The sequence below is a fragment of the Heptranchias perlo genome, unplaced genomic scaffold, assembly GCF_035084215.1.
Source record: "Heptranchias perlo isolate sHepPer1 unplaced genomic scaffold, sHepPer1.hap1 HAP1_SCAFFOLD_233, whole genome shotgun sequence".
Classification (NCBI taxonomy): domain Eukaryota; kingdom Metazoa; phylum Chordata; class Chondrichthyes; order Hexanchiformes; family Hexanchidae; genus Heptranchias; species Heptranchias perlo.
In genome coordinates this window covers 409,910-426,493 of record NW_027139247.1, presented here as the reverse complement: position 1 = coordinate 426,493, position 16,584 = coordinate 409,910, and the positions used below count along the sequence as shown (strand labels likewise).

At 44.6% G+C, this 16,584-nt stretch overlaps 1 protein-coding gene across 2 annotated transcripts in view; it reads left to right on the top strand.

The window, feature by feature from the left end:
- Positions 1-260: 260 nt before the first annotated feature.
- LOC137310252 (class I histocompatibility antigen, F10 alpha chain-like) overlaps positions 261-16,584 on the top strand; it is a 102,901-nt gene continuing 86,577 nt past the window's right edge. For both annotated transcript variants that reach the window (XM_067978149.1, XM_067978148.1), the window contains exon 1: positions 261-366. In XM_067978149.1, coding sequence (XP_067834250.1) covers positions 315-366 — 52 coding nt within the window. In that variant the 5' untranslated portion in view covers positions 261-314. The remainder of the gene's footprint in view (positions 367-16,584) is intronic.

The window sequence follows — 16,584 nt, the reverse complement described above, 5'->3', positions numbered from 1 at the left end:
AGACATGCTATGGGTAAGGCTCATGAAGAATTTCACTTCATTGATGGCACCTACACAGCCCATAATCTCACATTTCCCACTTGTGCCTTTTCATGAAGTTTGATCTTGAGGTGACAGTCTCTGACTCAGACAGTGCATGTGTTAAACTCTCTCTCCAGGATTGCAGGACTCAGGGTCACTTCCACCAACTAATGACGAACTCCGCCGTTCCCCTATCATTGGTTAGTGTGACTCGTACTGAATCATTTCAGCAACGTAATAAGATATCTGCTCCCACAGTCGGTCGTGTGTTCTGTCTGTAGGAAGACCACAAAATGTTTCTCTTCGCTTTGCTCAGCTTTTACCGATTTCAGAGAGTTGAATCTGGTAAGTCTATTTGCATAATCACAAATCTATTATTCCAGTTGTGAGAGACAATTGCTGGGGCCAGAAACAAATTCGAGACCGCAAAGTTGTCTGCTCTGCTCTACTCTCCCCATCTCGGGGTTTAACTTTCTCTGGTAGGGCACTGCCTCGTAGGTCTGTGCAAATTCATCTGTGTGTCACTTTGTCCCTCTGCTTAACCGATGTAAACAACGGCATTAAAAAGAAGCCCTCAAGAAATATGAATGAAAAAATATGAATGAAAAAAAAATTGTTGGACTATAACTTGGTGTTGTAAAATTGTTTACAAGAAATATGAAGGCAGTGCCTTTGCCAGAGGAAAGTAAACTCCAGGTAAAAGGTTTGAGAAACGGAAGTTCTACAATCCAGAAATAATTTGGTCAAAGAGGACGTCGTGGGGTTTGTAACCTCATAAATTCTGAACAGGAAGTCTTCTAATCAATGGGACAGCATTTTCACTTAGTTCCTCGATTCAGAGTTTCTTCCTCGAATTGAACAAAAACAGGAAACTGTTTCAATTTAAAGTGTTAATGCTTTCCTTAAAATAAGCACACAAGAGCTTTAAGGGTTCGAATTATGCCAGAGATAACTTAATATCGGTGCATTGACGATTCCTCCCGCCAAGCAGAGTGATTACATAACAGTATGTTAAGTGTTCATACTGACCCACAGAGTGATTTCATATCAGTGTGTTAAAGGTTCATTCTGTCCCACAGAGTGATTTGATATCAGTGTTAAATGTTCATTCTGCCCCACAGGGTGATTTCATATCAGTGTTAAATGTTCATATTGTCCCACAGAGTGATTTCATATCAGTGTTAAATGTTCATATTGTCCCACAGAGTGATTTCATATCAGTGTTAAAGGTTCATATTGTCCCACAGAGTGATTTCATATCAGTGTTAAAGGTTCATTCTGCCCCACAGAGTGATTTCATATCAGTGTTAAATGTTCATATTGTCCCACAGAGTGATTTCATATCAGTGTTAAAGGTTCATATTGTCCCACAGAGTGATTTCATATCAGTGTTAAAGGTTCATTCTGCCCCACAGAGTGATTTCATATCAGTGTTAAATGTTCATATTGCCCCACAGAGTGATTTGATATCAGTGTTAAATGTTCATATTGTCCCACAGAGTGATTTCATATCAGTGTTAAAGGTTCATTCTGTCCCACAGAGTGATTTGATATCAGTGTTAAATGTTCATATTGTCCCACAGAGTGATTTCATATCAGTGTTAAAGGTTCATATTGTCCCACAGAGTGATTTGATATCAGTGTTAAATGTTCATATTGTCCCACAGAGTGATTTCATATCAGTGTTAAATGTTCATATTGTCCCACAGAGTGATTTCATATCAGTGTTAAATGTTCATATTGTCCCACAGAGTGATTTGATATCAGTGTTAAATGTTCATATTGTCCCACAGAGTGATTTCATATCAGTGTTAAATGTTCATATTGTCCCACAGAGTGATTTGATATCAGTGTTCAATGTTCGTATTGTCCCACAGAGTGATTTCATATCAGTGTTAAAGGTTCATATTGTCCCACAGAGTGATTTCATATCAGTGTTAAAGGTTCATTCTGCCCCACAGGGTGATTTCATATCAGTGTTAAATGTTCATTCTGCCCCACAGAGTGATTTCATATCAGTGTTAAATGTTCATATTTTCCCACAGAGTGATTTCATATCAGTGTTAAAGGTTCATATTGTCCCACAGAGTGATTTCAAATCTATGTGTTAAATGTTCATATTGTCCCACAGGGTGATTTCACATCCATGTGTTAAGGGTTCATTCTGTCGCATATTGAGATAAGCAAACCCAAAAATAGATAGAAAGATAGATGGATGCATGGTTGGATGGATAGATAGGTAGAAAGATAGAGATAGATAGATGGATGGATCATTGGATGGATGGATGGATAGATGGATGGATAGATGGATGGATGGTTGGATAGATAGATAGATGGACAGATATATGGATAGATGGATGGTTGGATAGATAGATAGATGGACAGATATATGGATAGATGGATAGTTGGATGGATAGATAGATGGACAGATATATGGATAGATGGATGGTTGGATGGATGGTTGGATGGATAGATCGATAGACAGATGGATGGTTGGATGGATGGTTGGATGGATAGACAGACAGATGGACAGATATATGGATAGATGGATGGTTGGATGGATAGATAGATGGATGGTTGGATAGATAGATAGATGGATGGTTGGATGGATAGACAGATGGATGGTTGGATGGATAGATAGATGGATGGTTGGATGGATAGATAGATGGATGGTTGGATGGATGGTTGGATGGATAGACAGACAGATGGACAGATATATGGATAGATGGATGGTTGGATGGATAGATAGATGGATGGTTGGATAGATAGATAGATGGATGGTTGGATGGATAGACAGATGGATGGTTGGATGGATAGATAGATGGATGGTTGGATGGATAGATAGATGGATGGTTGGATGGATAGATAGATGGATGGTTGGATGGATAGATAGATGGATGGTTGGATGGATAGACAGATGGATGGTTGGATGGATAGATAGATGGATGGTTGGATGGATGGTTGGATGGATAGACAGACAGATGGACAGATATATGGATAGATGGATGGTTGGATGGATAGATAGATGGATGGTTGGATAGATAGATAGATGGATGGTTGGATGGATAGACAGATGGATGGTTGGATGGATAGATAGATGGATGGTTGGATGGATAGACAGATGGATGGTTGGATGGATAGATAGATGGATGGTTGGATGGATAGATAGATGGATGGTTGGATGGATAGATAGATGGATGGTTGGATGGATAGACAGATGGATGGTTGGATGGATAGATAGATGGATGGTTGGATGGATGGTTAGATACATAGATAGATGGTATCACTTCGTGATTCTGACGATTGTTCCAGACAGATTTATTAACCAGTTGGAGCTATATTCAGCAACATGTGCTTCTCTTGGGCTTGGTCTTGGCTTCACCGGGTGATAGGCCCATCAGTGCCCATCTTTGGGGGCTCTTGACAGCCCACAAGCATGGTTCAGATAACCTGCAGATTGTTGTGATATTCTGCCCCGCTCCTGTTTTCTTCAGCCCTGTTATATTGGAATCACAGGCTGTGAAATGATTTGACCGATTATTTATTGTTAGCTCGACCTTCTGTAGCAGCCCAGTGATTTATTTCAGGATGGACTCGAATCATTTCTGAGTTCCGGCCACTCCTTCGACGTTGCACTATTTTAAGTCAGACATCACCATGTCAAGTTGTTAAACTGATTTTAACAAATCTGATCACCTGTCGCCTGGTGCCAGGAAAATATATCCATGAAAAATGCCGCATTGTTTTAAAAACCCGACGGGTTCAACAATGTCTTACAGGGAAGGTGACCACCTCTGTCCCTCTTCAGCAGGGGAACTACAATGCAGCAAATTTCACTTGATTATCAAACAGTTGATGTATATGGGCCACCATATTCCAAAATAGCAGTTTTTGTATATCCCACTGAATACTACTTAAAAATTAATGGTTTCCTGTCACTTCATCATCGCCTGTTTTGCACTTGGCCTGAGACCAATTTCACCCCTGGAGAATATATCAAATAGTCAGCATGGATTTGTAAAAATGACAAGAAGAAAGACTTGCATTTATATAACCTTTCACAACCTCTGGACGTCCCAAAGTGCTTTACAGCCAATGAAGTGCTTTTTTGAAGTGTAGTCACTGTTGTAATGTAGGAAACATGGCAGCCAATTTGCGCACAGCAAGCTCCCACAAACAGTAATGTGATAATGACCAGATAATCTTTTTTTTTAGTGGTGTTGGCTGAGGGATAAATGTTATACAAGGCTTCGGGGACAATTCCCCTGCTTTTCTCCGAAATTGTGCCATGGAATCTTTTACATCCACCTGAGATGGTAGACAGGGTCTCAGTTTGTCATCTCATTCAAAAGATAGCACCTCCGACAGTACAGCACTCCCTCAGTACTGCACTGGAGTATCAACCTGGATTTTTGTGCTCAAGTCCCTGGAGTGGGACTTAAACCCACAACCTTCTAACCCAGAGGCGGGAATGCTACCCACTGAGCCACAGCTGACACAGTTAACAAGGGCAATGCAGCCGGTGTGGTCTACATGGACATTCAGAAGGTCTTACATCAGATACTAGATTAGAAGCTAATGACAAGAGTCAGAGCCTGTGGAGTCAGAGGCCAGGTAGCAGAATGGATTGAAAGATGATATAGAAAACAGAGGGTAGAAGTAAAGGGAAGTTTCTCAGATTGGCAGAAAGTGGGAAGTGGTGTCTCGCAGTGATCCGGGCTGGGACTACTGTTGTTCACCATATACAGCAGGAATTGGAGGTATGGTGTCCACATTTGCAGATTATACCAAATTTGGGGGGGGGGTACATTAATAATGGGGAGGACTGCAGCCAAATATGGGAAGACACAACAAGGCTTGCAGTGTGGGCGATTAAATGGCAAATATAATTCAATAGCAAAGTGTGAGCTGATGCTTTTTGATAGGAGGAATGAGGGGGTTACTTATTCCTTGGAAGGTAAGAAATTAAATGGGGTAGAGGAGCAAACAGATCTTGGAATAAAGATACAAAAATTAACAACACCAGTTCATAAAAAGTGCAACAAGTGGGATTCATTTCTGGTGGAACAGAACACAAAAACAGGGAGGTAATGTTAAATTGATATAGAATCTTGTTTAGTCCAGACTTGGAGTATTATGTGCAGTTTTGGTCTCCTTGCTACAAAAAGGATATTGGAGCACTGGAGAAAGTACAGAAAAAATTTGCAAGGATGCTCCCAGAATTGGGAGGTTGCAAATAGCAGGAAGGATCGGACTGGGCTGGGGATATTTTCTCGTAGCCACTAACAGATCAAATAAAGGAATTTAGGAGGGATTTCCTTATCCACCTGAGAGGGCAGATGGGCTCTCAGTTTAACAGCTCCTCTGAAAGATGGCACCACCAACAGTGCAGCACTCTCTCAGCACTGCAGTGGAGCGTCAGCCTAGATTTTGTGTTCAAGTCCCTGAGAGGGGAACTTGAACACACAACCTTCTGACTCAGTAGCTAGAGTGCTACCAACTGAGCCACAGCTGACACCAAATGGTCAAAACAGAGAGCATTGCTGCATTTAAGAAGGGGCTTGGTGCTTACCTGGGGGCGAAGGGAATAGAGGTATATGAAGGCAAGTTGGGAAGAAGTAATTAGCTTCGGAAGACGTCGGATTTTTAATAACGGCATAGACCCATTGGGCAGAATGGCCTGTTTCTGTGCTGGAGATTCTATGGGCGTTAAATTGGGCCGTGTAGCGCCCGTTGTTTCGGTGCAAGACGGCCTCTCTGACATCCAAGATGGTGTCTTTGATGCGCACTCATGTTTCCAGTGTGACGTGCATGACGTGCGCTGGACGCCATCTTGGTATAGGAGTTAACACAGGTGCAGATCAGGAACGCTGGAATCATGTAAAGTCGGGAGAAAATGGCTTCAATCAGTGTGCAACGCTGATTTAAAGTGATAAGTCCCAAAATGGTGTCTAACGCTCAACTCTACGCACTGTCTTAACCCTGACCATCTGAACGTGTCTTAGAGTGCCTGGAGAATCTCACTGAATGGCGGAACAGGCTCGATGGGCTAAATGCTACTGAAACTTGCTGCCTCCTGATATGCGCCACCTTCTCCTGCAAGAAAGTGGGACGTGTGTCTTGTGATGTGCCTGTCATGGTTGAATAGCTAGTGTTTATGGCCTGTGAGTTGTGGGTGGGCGGCTTGAAACAGCGGTAATGTGTAAGGGTGAGAGGAAGCATCTGATTGTAAGAGTTGAGTTTTGATGGAAAAGGTTTGTTGGTATGTGGGTGATGGGGGTGTAGTGTGTGGTGCAGTTGGTTGGAGACACCATTTGACAGTTGACCTCACTCACCTTGACCACTCATGTCAAAGCATTGAACTTCTTCCTGCACTGTATCCATGTTCATGATGCTGTGCTCTTGGCATTGACTTCGTCCCCCGCTGCCTCCCACTGCCTTTTGAGTATATGTCTGGAGGGCCTCTTGCGCCCCCCCCCCCCTCCCTCCCACACCCCCCCCTGCGGATATAGGATGTCCCTCCTTCTATCCACCTCTTGCACCAAGGTCTCTAGTGCATCAGCAGAGAACCTTGGTGCACGCACTCTCACAGGCCTGGTACCAACTCAGATCGGCAGATTGGTGAGGTCTGGTGTGCAGATTGGAGGATGTGGGATTTAGTAGTGTGCAACCTTTATTGAATGTTTTAACATAACTCATCAGTGTGTAAACATAAGGATGGGACCTGCATCTGTTTTTTATGTGTGCGATGTCTGATCTCCATTCAGACTCCATGCAGACAGCAGATTGTTATTTTCAGCAAATAACAGGTATCAGCTACGTTTTAAGAGATTACTAAGAAACATCCTCCCTTTAAGAGATTGAGCACCCCCTGGTGGTGCAAAGTGCGAATTGCATTGATTCCACATGCAAGGCCCAGAACGGAACGCTGAGTGTGGGTGAGTCCACCTGCCGGCCGAAACTTGGGCATTGCTTGCGCAGGGGCCATTGGGCACGTGGTGATAGCACATCACGCTACCCACGCCCAAAAACGGGCCTTATCCAATTTTTTTTCCCCCTATGTAACATGTAATTCTATGTAATCGGTTCAGACAAAATGGATGCAGGAACTTTGTGGAGCCATGACAGAGCACTAGGCTTAGCTCCCAGGGAACTGGAAAGTTCGACAAAATCTTTCATTGCAAATGTTTTACAAATGCAATGGTAATTCTTTTGTGGGAAGCGAAATTACAAGAGGAAGAGCTCAGATTTTTTTTAAAGGCACAAATCATTCTAGGGGTCCAGCAGTCACGTATGTGCCACAAAACCTATGGCTCACATTTGAAAAATAATGTTATGAAATGCTGACGTCTTAATATACAGACTAGCACACGGATACAATGTCAGTTTCACCCCACGAGACCATGAGGATCTATGGGAAGGTGGAAATAGGGAAAAGTTAGACAAGTTAGTGGGACATTCTAGCATTATAGAATCATAGAGGCCAGAGGCTGGGTATTCTGTGACGAGTGAATCACCTTCTGACTCCCCAAAGCCTTTCCACCATCTACAAGTCACAAGTCAGGAGTGTGATGGAATACTCTCCACTTGCTTGGATGAGTGCAGCTGCAACAACACTCAAGAAGCTCAACACCATCCAGGAAAAAACAGCCCGCTTGATTGGCACCTCATCGACAACCCTAAACGTTCATTCCCTTCATCACCGGCGCACTGTGTCTGCAGTGTGTACCATCCACAGGATGCACTGCAGCAACTCGCCAAGGCTTCTTTGACAGCACCTCCCAAATCCGCGACCTTTACCACCTAGAAGGACAAGGGCAGCAGGCACATGGGAACAACACCACCTGCACATTCCCCTCCAAGTCACACACCATCCCGACTTGGAAATATATCGCCGTTCCTTCATCGTCGCTGGGTCAAAATCCTGGAACTCCCTAACAGCACTGTGGGAGAACCGTCACCACACGGACTGCAGCGGTTCAAGAAGGCGGCTCACCACCACCTTCTCAAGGGCAATTAGGGATGGGCAATAAATGCTCCCTCGCCAGCGATGCCCACATCCCATGAACAAATAAAAAAAATTGTGATACAGCACAGGAGGAGGCCATTCGGCCCATCGTGCCTGGGCCGGCTCTTTGAAAGGTCTATGAAGTTAGTCCCATTCCCCTGCTCTTTCCCTGTGGCCCTACAAATTTTTCCCCTGTAAGTATTTATCCAATTCCCTTTTGAAAGTTATTATTGAATCTGCTTCCACCGCCCTTTCAGGCAGCGCATTCCAGATCAGAACAACTCGCTGCGTAAAAATATTTCTCCGCATCTCCCCTCTGGTTCTTTTGCCAATTACCTTAAATTCTAGTTTAAAAAGAGTTGAACAATTGCTGTAAGAAATGTAATTAGATGTAACAAGGCCTCTGTCCCTTGGTTTGGTATTTATACCTTCTCTTTGAATTTCCCCTCTCATTTTCTGACCTCCCCCCCTCACTCTCGAGGAGACGGTTTCTGATGCCGGGATAAAGTTACGTGGGTGCCAGTGACCTCTCCTATTTCGCTGTGGTGATCACTTTTCAGGTGTGAGCCCATATAGTGAGAATCAGTGGGATATTCCACTATGAGAGTCAGTGCACCGCACCACAGACCAACCCAACATCTGCACACAAGGATCATCTAGCGGGTGGTCTCTCAACAACGACCAGTAATGGGTACCTTGGATCGGTCAGCCCATTACAGGGAGGCTAATGCTAATCCCACATCCCATCAGGTGGCAGCCTTGGATGAAATGTCCGAGGGACACGTTTACTCTTTGTTGGAAATGAAGAATGCCAACAAAGCAAACCATTGTAATTCCACAGACTGAAGTAACACTGTGCGCATTCACACCAAAATGTTGCAAGCAACTTATTGATTTTGCTAATCACACATCACAGGTTAGCTCTGTTTCCAGAAAATGGAACCAAAAAAACAGTGCTTATATAATATCACAATTGACCTTGCACATAAGGTGACGACCAAGGGATAGAGTTTAGTTTTTACTGCCTGAGTGTAAAGCATGACAAAGTAAATTCAGATGAGGAGGGTCCCACATCATTTGCAGAATCCGCCTGATTCTCCATCCATTGAAAATCTAGCACCAAGTCTATTATTCCAGTGAAGTGAGATCGAGCATTGGGGATAACTGGACCAAAGTGCCCAGACATCATTCATACCCATCTGTACTTCATGCCTTCTGTCCTTACTTTGGTTTGATATAATTCACAGTTATATAAGAAGACTTAGGGCAATTTAGGAAGTGGGCAAGTTGAACTAATTGGAACATAGGATATTTTTCCTAGAATAATTCAGTCTCCATTTCAAAGTCATACATTCGGTCCTTATTTTTACACAGTACTTTGATTTAATATTTTATAGTTTGATTTTACATTGCAGAAGCACAAAATATCGTCAATAAATTTCTCGGGTTGAAATATAAACTGGAAAGCTTGTTAAAAATATCAGCCCACATGCTGATATAATGGCAGCTGCATTTTTTCTGCACAAAATTGGAAATTTTAGCCGAACTCGCCGGGCGGGAAACCCACGGAATCAGATGGAAGACTAGTTTTCCACCCCAGTGCAATATTAATCTCCAATGACATCAATGGACAGCAAAATCGGGCGGTGTGAAACACCAGCCTTGCACCTGATCCCGTCAGTTTTCCAACGGGAGGGTTAGATTAAAATTGTCCCCTGATCAGGATCAGAAATTGTATTAATTTTTAACAAGCTTAATAGTCAATGGGGGAAATAAATTGGATAGGGGCCGTTTTTGGGCGGGGGTAGCGTGATGTGCTATTACCCCACGGTCAATGACCCCGGCGCAGGCAGGACACGAGTTTTGACCCACCCGAGGACTTCCCTGCGATCAGCGTTCCATCCCAGGTCTTGCACCTGGAATCAATGCAATTCACACTTTCCACCATCAGAGGGAGATCAATCTTTTAAAGGGAGGATGTTTCTTAGAAATCTCTTAAAGGGAGCTGGTACCTGCTATTTGCTGAAAAAAGCAGTCTACTGTCTGAATGGAGATCAGCGATAGCAGACGTAACACAGAGATGCAGGTCCTATCCCTATGTTTACACACTGATGAGTTATGTTAAAACATTGAATAAAGGTTGCGCACTACTAAATCCCACATCCTCCAATCTGCACACCAGACCTCACCAATCTGCCGATCTGAGTTGGTACCAGGCCTGTGAGAGTACATGCACCAAGGTTCTCTGCTGATGCACTAGAGACCTTGGTGCAAGAGGTGGACAGAAGGAGGGACATCCTATATCCACAGTGGGGGGAAGTGAGGGGGGGGTGCAAGAGGCCCTCCAGACATATACTCAAAAGGCAGTGGGAGGCAGCGGGGGACAAAGTCAATGCCAGGCTCACAGCATCATGAACATGGATGCAGTGCAGGAAGAAGTTCAATGCTTTGACATGAGTGGTCAAGGTGAGTGAGGTCAACTGTCAAGTGGTGTCTCCAACCAACTGCTCCACACACGACACCCCCATCACCCACATACCAACAAACTCTTTCCATCAGTACTCAACTCTTCCCATCAGATGCTTCCTCTCACCCTGACACATTACCACTGTTTCAAGCCGCCCACCCACAACTCACAGGCCACACACACTAACAGCTATTCAACCATGACAGACACATCACCCAGACACACGTCCTGCTTTCTTGCAGGAGAAGGTGGCGCATATCAAGAGGCAGCAAGTGGCAGTGGCATTCAGCCCCTCGAGCCTGTTCCACCATTCAATGAGATCATGGTGGACCTGTGACCTAACTCCATATACCCACCTTAGCCCCATATCCCTTAATACCCTTGGTTCACAGAAATCTATCAATCTCAGATTTAACTTTCACAAGTGAGCGAGCATCAACTGCCGTCTGTAGAAGAGTGTTCCAAACATCTCCCACCCTTTGCGTGTAGAAGCATTTCCTAACTTCACTCCTGCACCTCCTGGCTCTAAATGTTAGGCTATGTCCCTGCGGCCTAGTATTCAAGTGTAGGAGACCTCCAAAGACAGTTACAAATGTCTGGGCAGCCAGAAGCAATAATCCAGCCACTAACCTGTAAATCCTGCATGGTCCCTTTAAATAGCGCCGGGGGGGGGGGAGTGGGTGGTGGGGGGATGGGGGGTCCTCCAGGCACTCTAAGACACGTTCAGATGGTCTGAGGAAGCGAAAAGACAGGTTACCGTTTCTCTTGTTGCCTCTTTGTCCTATCAACAGCTTTATGGCTGAATTCTTGGGCCTGAGCACTTACCTTTAGTTTTTTTCTTATTCGTTCATGGGATGTGGGCGTCGCTGGCGAGTCCGGCATTTATTGCCCATCCCTAGTTGCCCTTGAGAAGGTGGTGGTGAGCCGCCTTCTTGAACCGCTGCAGTCCTTGTGGTGAAGGTTCTCCCACAGTGCTGTTAGGAAGGAAGTTCCAGGATTTTGACCCAGCGACAATGAAGGAACGGCGATATATTTCCAAGTCGGGATGGTGTATGACTTGGAGGGGAACGTGCAGGTGGTGTTGTTCCCATGTGCCTACAGCCCTTGTCCCTTTATCTGGTAGGGGTCGTGGATTTGGGAGGTGCTGTCGAAGAAGCCTTGGCGAGTTGCTGCAGTGCATCCTGTGGATGGTACACACTGCAGCCACGGTGTGCCGGTGGTGAAGGGAGTGAATGTTTAGGGTGGTGGATGGGGTGCCAATCAAGTGTGCTGCGTTGTCCTGGATGGTGTTGAGCTTCTTGAGTGTTGTTGGAGCTGCACTCATCCAGGGAAGTGGAGAGTATTCCATCACACTCCTGACTTGTGCCTTGTAGATGGTGGAAAGTCTTTGGGGGAGTCAGGAGGTGAGTCACTCGCCGCAGAATACCCAGCCTCTGACCTGCTCTTGTAGCCACAGTATTTATGTGACTGGCCCAGTTAAGTTTCTGGTCAATGGCGACCCCCAGGATGTTGATGGTAGGGGTTCAGTGATGGTAATGCCATTGAATGTCAAGGGGAGGTGGTTAGACTCTCTCTTGTTGGAGATGGTCATTGCCTGGCACTTGTCTGGTGCGAATGTTACTTGTCACTTATCAACCAGAACCTGGATGTTGTCCAGGTCTTGCTGCATGCGGGCTCGGACTGCTTCATTATCTGAGGGGTTGCGAATGGAACTGAACACTGTGCAATCATCAGCGAACATCCCCATTTCTGACCTTATGATGGAGGGAAGGTCATTGATGAGCAGCTGAAGATGGTTGGGCCTAAGACACTGCCCTAAGGAACTCCTGCAGCAATGTCCTGGGGCTGAGATGATTGGCCTCCAACAACCACTACCATCTTCCTTTGTGCTAGGTATGACTCCAGCTACTGGAGAGTTTTCCCCCTGATTCCCATTGACTTCAATTTTACTTGGGCTCCTTAGTGCCACACTCGGTCAAATGCTGCCTTGATGTCAAGGGCAGTCACTCTCACCTCACCTCTGGAATTCAGCTCTTTTGTCTGTGTTTGGGCCAAGGCTGTAATGAGGTCTGGAGCCGAGTGGTCCTGGCGGAACCCAAACTGAGCATCGGTGAGCAGGTTATTGGTGAGTAAGTGCCGCTTGATAGCACTGTCGACGACACCTTCCATCACTTTGCTGATTGTAAACAATTTTACAACACCAAGTTATAGTCCAGCAATTTTATTTTAAATTCACAAGCTTTCGGAGGCTACCTCCTTCCTCAGGTGAACGATGCGGAAAATCTGAGGAAGGAGGTAGCCTCCGAAAGCTTGTGAATTTAAAATAAAATTGCTGGACTATAACTTGGTGTTGTAAAATTGTTTACAATTGTCAACCCCAGTCCATCACCGGCATCTCCACACTTTGCTGATGGTTGAGAGTAGACTGATGGGGCGGTAATTGGCCGGATTGGGTTTGTCCTGCTTTTTGTGGACAGGACATAACTGGGCAATTTTCCACATTGGACGCCACACTGTTCTCCTCACTCCTGTGATGCACTTTCTTTTTTAACTCATGAATATATGAAATCACTTTGCATTTATATCAAAATGCCAACATAAGGACACAACTGGCCTAGAATTCTACAATGTTTAAAATGGGCTGATGGGATAGTTGCAAACGTCATTAGCAGCTGAGTGCACCTGGGTTAAGGAGTACCCTGAGGTCAATAGTTGTACAGTGACTTGGCCTTGGATGTAAAGTCTCATGAAAGTTGAAATATAATTCAAGAGTCGGATCTATGGTTTGTTTTCTGAGCGCACTGAAAGGCGAAGATGTGAGACCAGCCCTAGTGAGAGTGTCACATAGTTTGTGCTTCATATCGATTGTCGTATAACTCTGGCCTGGTGTGAATCCAAGTTTAAGTAGTTCTCTGGATATCATTTGAACCAACTGACAACTCTTTGACCTTAGTAAAGAATCAATTTTAATGTCATGAGAAAGTGGACATTCCCACTACTCTTGTAACATTAAAAACTAGTAAACACATACTGGGAGAGCTCTGCCCTGGGTAGGAAATGTGAGACCTTTAGCGGTGTACAGCCCCAAGTGTAACTGGGATTTACCGACTGCACATCCTGCTGCACAGATTCCACTCTGAGACTGGCATCTGTGGCGGCATAACAAGTTACAAGTCAACTCTCTTCCAACATTCTTCACTGAACTTCCCATGAACTTGAAAATGAAGTCAATTTCCAAGTACATATATGTATATTTTCTACTTGGGCACTGCAGACACGGCACATGTGAAGGGAGCAAATATCAGGGAATGCCCGCTGGGTTGTCCATGGTTCCACGTCGGGAGATTCCAAACACAAAAATTAAACCTGTAATTCTGCCCACTCTAAAATCATATTGAAACATAAATATAATACCATAAAGCTTCCCGCTCCAGGCACAGCACAGCTATCTTTCAATCACATTCTGCTTAGTAATTGGGCAAATAGTTCCATCCACTCAAATGGCATCAATATCATATATTATACAGCTGGTCTAAGCTTTAAAAGAGCCAAGAGGGAAGTTAAATTAAGCCTTTAACTGGAGATGTCTTGACGATTGTGCTGTTGGGCTCTTGACTTATGAGGAAGCGAAATTTAAAGAAGTTTAGCTCCCGTCCTTCACCGAGCACCGTGATGATGGTGGGAATATCTAGCTTTGCTCTGTAGGATTTGCAAGCAATCCTCTGATGGGATCAAATTACTGAAACCTAAATTATACACGAGTGTCATCCATTCATGGTGGTTGGCGCCAGAAATCAGAGCTGAGACTGGCACAAACCGCGAGTGCATATCGGAATATTCCACGCATCTAACCCATGGTCCCCTGGCCGTTCTATTTTTGTGGGCAGGAGGAGCGGAATTTCCAGATATGTGTTCAAAGCTTGCACCACTATCGTCGAAACAGAAAATACCCCTCTCACCAGGAGGAAGCAGCAAGAGTAGTAGGAGCCTCAGGATACTATGTACGCACAGGTTAATTATGCTGCCGAGTGACTACAGGACCCATCACCACTGGCTGAATCCTGACCCTTCTCTGAGTCTGCAGCGCGAGCCAACAATTCTCTTGCAGATTACATCAGTCTGAGTGACTAAGTGCTGATAAGCAACTACCACACACACTGATCACGGTGGGGAGGAGATCATTCTCCACATGCGAGGGTAATCGGCCCATGTCACGAATCAACCACAGAATGATCTGAAGCAAAGTCCGTGATACTGTTCCATGTTGAGATGTCCTTCTGCTGAGGCAGACATTGGTATATGTTGGTACTCCAACAAGCTTCTTCAGACATGAAGATAAAGCTGGTGTCAGTAAAAGTAACCGTGAAGATATTGGATTGTCGTTGAAAAAGCACTAGTTCACTAATCCACCACCTTAGGCACGGAAACTTACCATCCCTGCCCTGTCTGGCTTATATGTGACTCCAGGCCCACACCAACGTCGTTGACTCTTAGCCGCCCTCTGAAGCGACTTTGCAAACCGCTATTGGGCATTAAATGCCAGCCTTGTCAACGACGCCCACATCAGAATGTCCTCCAAGCTGCTTCATTTCCTCGAAACCAACGAAAGGGTTAGACTGTATAATAACGGGGGGAATCCCCTTCGTAATTTTTTTTCTGACACACAACCATTAAATGAGTAAAAAGATGTTTGTTTCTGCAGAAAGACAGGGAGATAACCCAATAATATTTGCCACAAGTTGCGGGGAGTCCAATGCCCCTGCTACCTCAAAAGCCAAATCCTATGATGATGATGGTATAAGTTCATCTTTGTACAATACGTTGTGTTCATCTTTGTGTTTTCCGACATACAGTGTACATTGTAGTAGGATTCGAATTACAGACAATACAAAATTACCCCCAGTCACTTGCGCTATTCTGGTCAACTATCCAGCAGTGTGTCTACGGGCAGTTCACTCCTGGAATCATCACAGGCCAGACTGATACTATACTCAGCTGCTACTCACACGTTCACCCTTCAAAGTCATGGGATGGAGATCAATGGTTGCAATGTGGGTTTATTTGCTTTCATCGACCCTAGTGGTCACTGCTACAGTGAAATATGGCAGGAATTTCTCACTTCAGTGCTTCTGAATCACCAAACTGAATATTACGACATTATGCACCCTCAGTCCGTTATTTTTCCTACCATTAGCATGAATGATCAAAGAATAATGGGATAATGGTGTACAATGTCCTGATGTGCCGTGCCGGCCTGCACCAGTAAGCAATGCTACTCAGTTTTGCCTTTTGGCATAAGATATAGGGCTAGAAATTGGGCAGTGACCACTTTTTTGTTGGGGGGGTGGGGGGTGTGATGTTGGTGTAGTTCTCACTTCCCGCGCCCGAGTGGTGAGGCCGAGGCTACATTGAACAATCCCATCTCCTGTTTCTGCAAATGTAGCAGGGTGTTCCAAAATATCTCAATGCCTGAATGGGAAACAGGTTTTGCTCTCAGATACCAGCACAATTTAAAGCTAGTTTTTTTTCAGGTTGAGAAACTAGATTTAACTGACAGATTTCCTAATTGAATCCATACTATATAAAATGCTATAGAATTGTGATTTGTTAATGTCATTTTAGATGGCGAGACTGAAATATTTCAGAGTACTTTTCAATCAAGAATATATCGGAGAGAAGAACAGAGAGGAAGAGAGAGAGAGAGAGCGAAAATGACAGAGACAAAGAGAGAGGAACACGGATAGAGGAAAAGAAAGAAAGATACAGGACAGAGAAAGATAGTGAAAGACAGAGAGATAGGGAAAAGGAAAAGACATAGAGACAAAGAGAGAGAGAGAGAGAGACAGCTAGGGCCAGAGAGGGATAGAGAGATAGGGTCAGAGAGGGAGAGAGAAAGAGAGACAGGGATAGGGTTACACAGAGAGAGGGAAGAGAGACAGTGAAAAAAGGCACAGAAAAGTCAAGGACAGAGACAGAAGGGTAAATAATGAAAGAGAAGCAGGGAAAGGGATCGAGACAAAGGTGATTTTAACCCCCAAGAACGGGTGGGTTGGGGGCGGGTGGGAGTTGAAAATAGTTGTTTTTTGGG